General features: G+C 41.3%; 1 protein-coding gene across 1 annotated transcript in view; it reads right to left on the bottom strand.

Moving 5' to 3' along the window:
* Positions 1-12,111, bottom strand: part of LOC109860904 — a gene marked incomplete at its 5' end in the record, with an annotated part of 50,602 nt that extends 38,491 nt beyond the window's left edge. Inside the window, 2 exons of the mRNA XM_020440321.1 lie at positions 408-651; positions 11,776-12,111. Of these exons, the coding sequence (XP_020295910.1) occupies positions 408-651; positions 11,776-12,111 (580 nt within the window). The remainder of the gene's footprint in view (positions 1-407; positions 652-11,775) is intronic.
* Positions 12,112-12,509: the final 398 nt, after the last annotated feature.

The following is a 12,509-nucleotide window of genomic DNA, read 5'->3' as shown; positions in this document are numbered from 1 at the left end:
GAAATAAATAAAAATTTTATCCAAACATTAGGCGTAGCTTGTTATTGCTTCCTATTTATCTTTTTATTTAAAATGATGTCATTTATTTTTCTCTATCTCTTAAGTTAGTTAAATTTTTATCAAATCAGAACAATTTATATACCTTGTTATACTTTCTTTGTCAATATCAAAGCTCTTGCATTCTTAAATTTAATTCAAATGTCTACAAAAGATCGGCATAAAAATAACTCTAACGCTGTTCTAACAACTTATTTTTAGAAATTTCTATAACACTGCGTAAACATTAAATGTAAACCTATTTTTATGTATTGCAGAGTTTCTTTTTTACAACGTGTGAGATTTCTTAAACTTACAACACTAGCAAAACGATCTAAAATAAATGTCAGTTAAATATAAATTACACTTACTATATCGCACTAAATTTGTAGAATTTTCAAATTCAGATGTCAATCCAGTGATGCAACTTTTCCAGAGACCTGCATGTTTGTACAACAGCCTTTTAGCACTACTGGCACCTCCTAAAGGCACACCATTTTCATCCGGGGATTCTAGCGCAAACCAGTGATCTGTTCCAATAGCCACAGACCATATGCATATCGAAACTCCCACAAGAATGGTACAACTCAGAAGAATTCTTCTTTCAAAAATAATCTAAATAAAATAATAAAATCTGAATAAGATAATTAAGAATACAACAATAAGAATATTAGTAAAACTTTTATTTGTTTTTCAAAAAAAAAATGGGTAAAAAGGTCGATGTTTGTCTCTTGTGGTAAAATTCATGTTGATTATTAATGATGAGGTCCTACAGAATTTGAAAAACCCATGTAAGTCTGGGAACCAATGAAAACTTGGTGAGAATTAGCAATAAAGGTGAAATATTGAGATATCAACTATTCGCAAATATTGTAGTATCACTATTGTAGTAGATATTTGGCATATGGTTCAACCAATCTTTGTAAAATATGGTACAAAAATACTTTTAGAAACCAAAGGCAGATCCCTATTGACATTCAACAAACTCAGCTAACACGTAGGAGGGAGGAGAATGAAACATGCGAAACACTGTCAAAGCATGCTTTCAAGAATATGTTGAGCACTATTGAAGCTTGTTTTCAGTGCAGTCACATACGTACGCATGCACACACGCATGCACGCACGCACGCGTATGTATAAGTACATGTATATATATAGGGTGTTTGGTAATTGCCGGAACATCGCTCGTAGGTAGGTAGAAAGAATCGAAAAGTCCTGAACCATTTTTTTCTATTACATGTAATAAAAAAGTAATAAATGAATAAATCAAGCCAATCAGCGATCTTTAGCCAAACGCACGTCAGTAAATCACGAGCTTTTTGTGTGAGCGCTTCGCGCGGCTTACTGACGAGCGCTCGGCTAAAGATCGGAGCTGATTTATTCATTAATTACTCCTTTATTATATGTAATAGAAAAAAATGGTTCAGGACTTTTCGATTTAGTTTTACTCTTTCTACTTGCCTACGAGCGGTGTTTCGGTAATTACCAAAAACATCTTGTATACGTATATGTATATGTATATGTATATGTATATGTATTGTGACGTGGATCCACGTCGCTCCTCCCTCGCCACAAAAGTTAGATTTTTCGCGGAAATGCGAGCCGTTCTACAAGCGCCAAGATCCTTCAAGGCTTGCTTGCGTATTAGAGAATTTGTCTTTTAATTTATTTTTTTATTATATGTAATATAAGCGCCTCACCGTTCGAGGATACATTGTAAGGGGATTCTTCGAGGGACTTCGATCTGTCAGCAAAGACAAGAGAAAGCGTGAGAGAGAGACTGGCACGGAGACGCTAACAAAAGATCGCTTCAAGGTCGCAACGAGGGGTGAGATAGCATGTTGCTGCATGGCGCGCCATAACAAAGACGGCTGCGCTTCCACCGGCGGTCGCCGACAGGAACAACGGAATGAACCGGCAACGAGTCACTTCTCCACCTGATTACTCTGCATTATCACAACTCTTCTGCTGTATTGCTTGGCGATAACTCGACTCTATTCGCATGCCTCATTGCTCTATTCTGTGTTGCATCCCGCTAGCTGCTGTAATGCTGCCCTACACTCTGTAATTTATCGCTAGGAATAAGCTACAAGATCCTGCGAGCTTTGTATTTCGCGGCCTGCTGATTCTGCCGCCTAGCGCGAGTTTGCGCGCTGCGCTTAGTATCTCCTGTGACCTGATTGAACCGATCTACTCCACGCGACTCTGACGCTCTCTGGCGTATCGATAGCGATCAGTGATGGGATAAAGGATGCACACAAGCAGTGGTAGGAGAACTTGACGAGATAGAGTAGGGGATTGCCTAGCAACGAAAATGATTATGTGACGACGCTGCGCGAGAACGTTGACGCGGCGCGGCGGAGTGACACATCGCAGCCATAACCACAATATTCTTTCTTTTATAACTGTCATAACACTCACAACTCACAAGTCAAATCAATAATACTTAAACGTACCTGACGTTGTACAAAAATATTAATAAAATGTAAGGAAGATAATACTGAAGAAGGTTATTCAGAAATTTATAACAACCCTCAAAAGTTCATAACAACTACATCTCAACGAGTGTGTCTACATCGGTTACGAAGCAAATAAGCACGTGCTTCTAAAAATCGTTAGATTCTATGAAGTATGAAGTTTGATTTTTGAAAAATTTCTTTAATAGTTCTATGTACAAAAAAGAACATATTCCGGAAGATTTGCAAGGTATTCTATTAGAAGAAACAGATGAAAGTGGTAGCAAACAAAGCGAAGATGATGATGTGTAAATATGATGTATATTAACTGTATATTTGATACTATGAAACAAAATAAAAGAAATTATTTAGTATAAATCAATATTCTATTTATTTCAGGTAACCTTCCTCAGTATTATCTTCCCTACATTTTATTAATATTTTTGTACAACGTCAGGTACGTTTAAATATTATTGATATGACTTGTGAGTTGTGAGTGTTGTGACAGTTATAAAAGAAAGAATATTGTGATTATGGCTGCGATGTGTCATTCCGCCGCGCCGCGTCAACGTTCTCGCGCAGCGTCATCACGTGATCATTTTCGTTGCTAGGCAATCCCCTACTCTACCTCGTCAAGTTCTCCCCCCACTGCTTGTGTGCATTTTTTATCCCATCACTGGTCTAGTTTCCACCAAAGCATTAATTCACACCAAATGCGACGTAGAATCAAATTTAAGTCGATGGAAACCTGTCAAATTGTGCTGATTTCACTTCCGCTTCGATCTATAAGTACTCTACTTCCAATGGAAACAGAGCACTAAATTTGATCAGTACCGGAGTGAAACCGAATTGAGGGTTTCGGTGGAAACTAGACCACTTATCGCGATCCTCGCTCTTTTGGTCGCACGTTATTGTATCGAACGGACGTATCTGCCCGGGCTTCTAAAAATCGTATCGCGCCGCTATCTCAAGAGTATTGTATCGCCGACGAGGACCGACGGAACCGTTGTGTCGAGAACCGCTGAATGGAAGACGACGACAACATACGGTGAGATGCCCGTTTCCTTTTTGTAAGCCACGAATCCGCGTCGCTTAAGTCTCGTGTCGAGACTAGTAATTTTCGCGTTTTGTTTGTGCCGACGAAAACGAATTATTCGCCATTTTTTCGAGAATTTTCTGCAGCAGCTAGAATCGAGCCTCACTGGGCTTCGTGGTGATAATTCATAGGTTAAATGCGTTCTAAGTGATTGCTTTATTGAGCACATCCAAGTCCTGGAGATATAATAATGCGCCAAGCAGCACTTCGTGTGTAATTTACGTGTTAAATTGTAGTGTCTTATTTTATTGCGACTGTCGTACCGTGTCGCTATCGCATCGCGCAGTTATCGCATCGTACCGGTAATCAGTTGACGCTTTGTAAATTTCGTAATGAGCAGTACGTCATTATCTTGTTAATTAACGGGTTTTGTACCGAACAATCTTTTACTTCGTTGTTATCTTCTAACCTATCGTACCGAAGTACTTATTTTCGAGTCACTACGTAGTCAGTTACCGTATCGAAAAATATCGTATCGCTACGCTATTGATTCTCATACCGATTTTTACCCGAACAAATGACGGGAAAGTACATGGATGTTCCTGTGTGATCGGCCAAAGTAAAAGGAGTGTGAGTCGGAAGTGTCGTACAACAGCAGAAACTTGAAATGCATTTTGTGCGTGCAAATTACGACTTGATAGTCATTTTTCGTGACAAGTATTGCTAACAAAATAGCGAGCGTACTGTGAATACGCGTCGCGGAACCTGCGTATACTCTGTGGAATTTGCTTACAAGTTATCGTACCGTATTGACTAGCGTACTGCACAAGTAATAGTTTATTGTACCGCTACTGGGACAAAGAATTAGAGGAATAGCGTACTGCACCTAGCGAATTCTGAGACAAAAACCGTTTCATGAATAACTTCGAGGTGTTGTCAAGATAACAAAATTGTTAGAGCTCTTCCGACGTCGCGCACGCTTTGTTCTTTACTACACGTATTTAGCAAGTAGCTACAATATTACATTCGGCTGCTCAACCGCGGAGTTGTGAGCCTTGGGGCCAGAATCAGCGAAAGCTTGCGTTGTGCATGCGAGTCCGACGTGAAGACGATCACCTGGAAACCGAATTCACGCTAATCTGCGAGTAACTGAGTGGCTTGCCTGTACGCTTATTTAACCCTTTTTTCTACATCTGTTGAGTGCTTGTACTCTCTCGCCTGCTTAGCCTGCGCCTTGATTTACACCTCGATATCTTGATCACATTTCGGTAACGATCTATTTGGTAGAACTTGACCAGTGCTATTTACGATTAGTTGGTCTGACTAACTTGGTCTTGTTAAGTGCCGTATGACAGGATCGCTATTGATGGTTACTTATGTCTTATTGGAATCAATTATACTTTTCTGTTATTTACTCAAACATTTATCTCATTCTTTCTTATTTTTTAAAAATCTGTTATTCTATTATATTACCTGTGTGTTATAATAAATTGTTATCTATTATTTTATTATCTTCGGCGTGATTTATTGTGCGAGCAAATTTGCCGTGATTATAAGGGACAGCCTGAATTAAAATAATTATTAAACCCAGCTCCTTTTTGTCTTAAAACCTTTTTGAGTTAGTCAGCCCATTGTGTCAAACGACGCAGATATTGGTACAGAAACATGCTTGGCACCCAAAATTACACCTAAAATGTAAGGTAATACTTGTAATACTTGTAAGTATTCGTCGATTTGACTTAATAGTTTATGAACCTCCCTTTTTCTGTCCTGCTATTAAGAAGACGTTGAGATCTGGCGAACGCTTGCTCGTGCCTTTTCTTTAAGCTTCCTTTGCGAGCGGAACTCGCAAGAAAATTCTAAAAATTGAGAAAAACGTCAACGGTATATACAGAGTGTTTCAGACTACTCGTACATTCCATTTAAAAACGAGGGAAGTGGTTATTTTAAAAACTGTTTCAGACAAACTTTATTGGTAATCAAGCAATGCATTACATAAGCATATGCACTTGACCTTAAATAGCGTTGTGAAGGTCATGTCAAGGTTGACTTGAATTTTTTTACCGGAAACACTTACTTTTTATTTTATTTTCTTGTAGCGGATGTCAAGGCGTTTTCCAAACACTGGTTACAAACTCTTTTTAGTTGAGATCTCTTCCTGAGTTATGAGACTTCAAAATTTAAGTACCGCCGGCGTTAGCATTATCCAAGATGTATCGCGTGAAGTTCGGATTTACACCTTTTCGGGGTGCTTGATTAAAGTGAGTCCCCTTGCCTCTCACATGTATGTTTGTTCAAATGAAGTGTTCAAAGTGAGCACTATTCTCTACGATGCAAGCATCTACTCTGGTTTAGAAAGAATTGGTTGCTCGAGGAATTTCATCATATATAAAGATTGAATTGCTTCTCTTATCCTACGAATCATATCATCCCTTGTAGTTAGACGTTCAAGTTGTTTGGTACAAGTCTTTTATCCTTCCCCATAAATAATAATCTAGAATAGTGAAGTCCGGTGATTGAGGTGGATAATTGATCGGCCAGTATTTGCTTATCCTTTTATTGAAATATAATGTTTAGAGCTGCACGGGTAACTCTTGATGTACGCGACGGGCATCCATCTTGTTGGAATCACATATCCAGGCCCAATGGTAGAAATAAATTTTTTAATAAGACAAGGGCTGCGTTCCGAGTTACGCATAAAGCGCATAGACTGCATAGAAAGTCGTTCCGATTTAAACAATGCGCGCATTGAAAGCGCTTTGATAGAGCTGAGAATTTCCTAGATTGTACGTACTGAATTTTTAGAATTCTTCTTAGCGCATTGACTGTTCTACTCTGACTTGAGGCAGTTGATGCATTTGATGCGTTTATGCAGTCTATGCGCGCATTGATTAAATCAAAATGACTAAAATAGTGTTTATGAGGGCAATATCTTTTAACTTATGCCGGAACCGAAGAAGTTTAACTATAGGATTTCTCAATGCTTTTGTTTCTACAAAATTGCCGAATTAACTACTTGTCATTTTACAAGATCAAAAGTAAAATAAATTGTAAAAACATCCCAAGATTATAAGTAAAATAAATCCCAGCAAACACAGATATATAACAGCAACATTGTCGTAATAAAACAAATGTGACAAGTAATATAACATAGTCGTTGCATGTATCATCCATGTTAGTTGTAATTTCCTACTTATCGTATATTGCAGTTATATAATATGAATATAACATGTAAGTAGAATGTAATATAATTGTTATATAGTTATAGAAATGTTATATGACAGTTATGTCATTACCAGCTAATAACAATATAATAGATATATAACATAATTATATTACATTTATAATACAAAGTTTTATAATATCAATGTTACTAGAGTATAACAGCTGTTATATTACGTATATCACGCTGTTACTTCTATGTTATATAGCAGTTATATTCTGTGTTTGCTAGGATGTGTTAAAATCAGAAACAAAATACACTCACTTGCAAAGAAATGGGCCACCTAGCTTTAGCACAACTTTTTAACATTTTTCAATAGCAGATACCTCCGCAACAAATCTTCGTTATCTCTTATCGAGATAATCAAACGCTCAAATTTAAGCTTAAACATTCCTTTTAAACCAAAAACTTAAACTTGAGTTACAAACAATATTTTACAAAATGACAGCTATTAAAGACTGTGAAAAACGAGAAGAAAGCTTTTGTCTTTAAACTGTTGCATTAGTCAGAGGAATCGATTGCCTGATACAAAATTGTATGAATTGTGAAGCTCATTTCTTTCCAAACAAATCCGTATTTGAAACATTTTTCTACAATTTTTTCTTGTAAAATCTGTAATTCAGAAAAACAAATTATCGTGGAAAACTTTTCAAAAATGACATTAAAGTGTAAACTGTAATCTTTAACACTTTTTATTTTACTACTATAAATGATGAACAAAAAATGTGCATTTTTGTAATGGAAAAAAATTTGTCAATAAGTAACATTTGTTTATCGCGCGTGCGTAGTGTGTGAATACGTTTTGCGCGTGTGTCTGTATGTGTTGTGACGTGTATCCGTACCGCTCCTCCCTCGCCACAAAAGTTAGAATTTTCGCGGGAGCCCGGAAAAGCGAGCTGTCATAAAAGCGCCAAGTTCCTCCAAGGCTTGTTTGCGATATATTAGAATAGAGTTTTATTTTATTTTTTTGTATATGTAACATTAGTGCTTCACCGTTCCGAGTATCATCGTAGGATTTTTCAACGACGTTCACCTGCTACTAAGTATGAGGGAAAGAAAGAGAAAGAGAGAGAGGAGCTGAAACGGAGGCGTTGTGGGTCATATCAAGGTTACCGGGAGTGAGCACATGGTATTGCATGTAAAGAGTCTCGCCAGGAAACGCGGTTTTTCAGCGCCGCACCGGTCAACGAGACGGCAAAGCGGAATAAGGGAAACGGCGGAACGGATCGTCAACGTATCGCTCTCCTTCGGAAACTTCAAAGCTGCTACTATCCTGCTGCTACATCGCTTGGTGTATTGAGCTGCTTGCTTCACTGCTGCTTACTAGGAGCTGCTATCCCGTCTTGCTGCATTTTTGCTTACGCCGCTGAATTCTGACGAAGAATTTTTTCAAGATCCTGCAAGCGTTCGAATTTCGCGTCCCTGCCGCGTTGATCTGCGTTGATCCTGCCGCCTAGAGCGAGCTTGCGAGCCGCGCTACGTAACCTGATTGGTCGGCGCGACCTACCCCACGCGACCTCAGCGTTATTATCGAGCTAGATCCTTGTGTTCTTGGTCGTTGACAGCCGTATCGTACGGACGCTTTTCTCCGACGGGCTCCCATATAGTTTGTCGTGCCGCGAGCGAAATTATATAGTTGCAATTCCCGTTGTTCGCGTCATCCTTGTGTTACTTGTGTGTGCCTGCTCGTTACTTCTGACCCGAGAGTCAAGCCGTAGAGCCCCGAGTCCGCAGAGGACAATCAAGACGTATATATGGCAGGGAACGACGACGTACGGTGAGGTGTCCGTTTCTCTTATGTAAGCTACAAATCCGCGTACCGAAGCGTCGTGTCGAGGCTAGTTGCTGAATCTTGCGTATCGTTTATAGTTAGCAAGGATAGATCTTTCGCTTTTATGGTGAATTTCAGCAGCGGCTAGAATCGGTCTTTACGTGGCTTCGTGGAAAATATTCGTAGGTTAGTTGCATGCAGTGTTGGTATTTTTTTAAATACAGTTAAGCCCTGGAGATGCGGTAACGCACCAACATTTTGTGGTAATTTTTTGTGTCATTCTTAGTGTACGTTGTTATGGAATTTCATGGCGACGGTCGTGTCGCCCTCGCGCCGCGTAAATATCGCTGCGTACCGGCGATCAGCTGGTTACTTGGTTTTTTTAAATAGTTACAAATCGTGAATTTGTGCCCTGTCTAGATTTTGTCACGTTTATTCCGTTCGCGTAGACTAAACTGATCGGCCGCGTTAGCGCGAGCATCTGCATTATTCGTTTTGCGATATCTGTTCGAATCTTCTGGCGTAGTCTGTACTGAGCCGTGAAATATTATATCTGAATGCGTCAGAGAGTGTCATACCGAATCATCATTTGATCTCTCGAAAAGACCTTGCACATAAACAGTGTCTGAGTGATAACGGTGCCGAATCACCTAGGCTAGGCGTATGTGCTTGTCGTATCTGGTGATTTAACGGGCCGCCTGCGCTTGTCTTACGGTCGCCCCTTTTTGTATGCATGATCGGAAGATACGTGAGTCTTCCGGTGCGATTGGCCAGGATGAGCAAGATAAAAATTGTCAAACGCTTCCAGCTACGTCCCGCTTTACGTTATTTCGCGGGTACCAAAAACGCCTTTTCTGCTTAACTCACGACGGTGACGAATCGTGATCTTATAATCGGCAAAAGCTTTGTGTCGGGCAAGCAAACGGCTTAGATTTCTCCCGGATTTACCGTTGCGCCGCGTATGTCTGCTTGCACTCTCTTGCCTGTTTAGCCTGCACCGTATTGCAAGATCTAATTGCTTGTTTCGGCTTTCTCTTGATTAAGCGTAACCTGCGCACGTTGCTCAGTCGGATTCGTGTCCTTGGAAACGAGTGGGCTTGACTACCCTTGTCCAGCAACTCAGGTATCATATTGATACTCGCGACTTTTCCGAGCTGGTAAGTTTGGGTAGCTTGTTAGCTTTTGCAGTATTTAGTCTCATTGTCATTCTGTTTGTTATCTCCGGAACTCTCATTACGTCTTCTATCTCCTTTTTTAATTATTTTATTTTTGTTATATTCCACGTGTCATAATAAACTGTTATATTTCTGTTAACCTGGTCTCTGATTTTATTTATCGCACGCGGTATTTTGGTCGTGGGCTCACGAGACAGCCTGTGCTAAAAAACTTAATCAACCCAGCCCCTCTCTATCCTAAAATTGAGCTAGCTGGCCCGTTGCGCCGAACAACGCTGAGTTTGATACGGAAACGTATCCGGCGCCCTAACTAAAATCAAAGGATTTGTTGATTCGACGGTGAGCTCTCAGAATATCTTTTTCTGTACTGCCATTAGAACGACGTATCTTTCTCGCGGACGTCCTGAGTTCCGTGTATAAATCTCCGTTTTCAGGGGAGCGACGTGAATATACGAGAACAACCGAGAAAAACGTCACAGTGTTTAATAATGCGTATTGCCTCCTCTAACATTTAACAATTTGTTTATTTATTAAAAACTACTGTTAATCAAATTTGTTATTTCTTACAATTAATAATGATTTTTAATAAAGACTCGTTGAAAGTTAAACCAAGAAATATATAAGGTCTTACGAACCGTTTCCAAGATGTTGAGCGGAAACTGTACGTGTATATATTGTGACGAGGTAATCGCGTCGCTCCTCCCTCGCCACAAAAGCTCGAATGATCGCGGGAGTCCGGGGGTGCAAACCGTCTGGGAAGCGCCAGGATCCTCCAGAGCTTGCTTGCGTGCGCTAGATTTAGTCGCTTATTCTGTTATTTTTTGTATGCTCTTGGCGCCTCACCACACCGAGAACACACTACTGGAGGAGGTATCAGGAGCCGTCGATTGTTGGACAAAGGCGAGAGAAAGCGAGAGAGAAGGGCGTGCGTGGAGTCGCAGCTAGGCACTCGCACGACGGCCAGAGGGGTGAGTCTCACAGAACAAGCGGCGCGGGAGAGGACAGCGACGAAGACAGCAAACCTTGGCGCTGAGTAGCCGAGGAAGAGAGGCAAACACCCAACAATGGAGACAGCTTTGACCTTCCTTTCGCATCGGAAAAACCTGCTGCAAACCTTCGCTGCTAATCTGCAACTACTACCCTGCTGCGCTACTGCATGCTGCATTTCTGTTAAATTTGCGGAATCCAACGCTTGGGAATATCGGCTGCTTGCATTTTCGCTAGTGAGGGCTCGGTAGTCTATTTGAATTTTGCGGCCGCGGGCCCTGTCGCCGAGCGTGAGCATCGCGTCGCGTGTAGCGACCTGATTGGTCGCAGCGATCTACCCTGAGCGATCCTAGCACGCTCAGACGCATCAACCCCGAATCGATCTCGATCCTCGCTCTCTTGGTCGCTACCTACCGAACGGGACGGACGCACTCACGGCATTCCCGACGATCTATCATTTAACGGCGAATTTGGCTATTTTCCTGGATGGAGAGTGACGACGATGTACGGTGAGGTGTCCTCGTTTAATTGTGAGCCACGAATCCGCGTTACTCAAGTCTCGTGTCGAGGCTAGTCGCTGAATCTCGCGTATTGGTACCGGCAAGGACATAACCTTCGCCATAGTTTCGAATTTTCGGCAGCGGCTAGAATCGGATTTCACGGGGCTTCGTGATATTAGTTTGTAGGTCTAAGTGCGTCTTGCGTAATTACTCTATTGAGTATTACAAGCCCTGGAGTTCCAGTAACGCGCCAAGCAGCATCCTAGTTATTTTGTTGTGTCTCGCGTGTACAAGTGTTTATCGATCGTATCGTTTCGCGACCGCCATATTCTGGGTATTGTACCGATTATCGTATCAGCAACCTCCTAACGCTATCGTAACGTGTTTCGTCCTGCGTAATAATTACAGCTTATCGGTCACCTGCTGCTGTACTAACCTTTCTACTCTATCGTACCGCTATTACATTTTCTAAGGCATTTTGGTGTGGATTTTCCGAGTGATCTGCCTAGAGTGAGAGGTGAGCGATTCGGAGGAGCTATAACAGGGGAATATCCTACCGCTATCGTACCGAAACGAAGAGACCTATCGTACCGTACTGGGGGATCTGTCGGATCGAAGAGCGCCTAACTCTTGTTCCGTGTGACGAACTCCACGGCGGACTCGCCCTTTGAAACAGAAGAAGTCTGCAGTCATTTCGATTCCAAGTCGAACTAGCTCTTCCGATTTCGCGAGCGCTTCACTCAAGTGTGCTAATTGGCACAGGCTGGCTGCTTTAAAATCGGCTGCGGAATTGCATCGCGACCAGTGACGGGAATTCGGCGAGAGCTTCGCGCTGTGCATGGCCGCGGCATAAGCCTGACCAGCCCCTGCGAAATCAAGTAAGTCCGGCGGCGTAGATATTACACCTTGCGAACCGCCTTGACACGCCTAGTGGTAAGCGCACGATTTTACCAGATCAATCTCTTCCGCCGCTTTCCGATTCTTGAAGGCTTTGATTAAAACGCTTGGCACGTTGTCTATCCTACTGTCTGGTAACGTAGAGTTTATGTGAAGTCCGCGCGACGACGTAGCGTTCTCGGTGTCACGCGTCGTTATACGAAGTTGGTCCTGCGATCGATTACGTTTCTGCGTAAAGTGTATTGTTAATCGTCACCGTACTTTTGTATTTTCTTTTATTTTAATTTCTTTTGTAATCACTTATCGCCGCGACAGAGCGAACTCGCCGTATATATAGGCGAACTTCATTTTTGTATTTTTTTTTTTGGTATTTTTTTTGTATTTCTTTTCGCAAAATCGTCTCTTACTCCGCGGTATTATAATAAATT

The sequence above is a fragment of the Pseudomyrmex gracilis genome, unplaced genomic scaffold, assembly GCF_002006095.1.
Source record: "Pseudomyrmex gracilis isolate BER0280 unplaced genomic scaffold, ASM200609v1 scaffold_503, whole genome shotgun sequence".
NCBI classification, from domain to species: Eukaryota; Metazoa; Arthropoda; class Insecta; order Hymenoptera; family Formicidae; genus Pseudomyrmex; species Pseudomyrmex gracilis.
The sequence above is the reverse complement of the archived record's forward strand: the minus strand, read 5'-3'. Positions and strand labels throughout refer to the sequence as shown.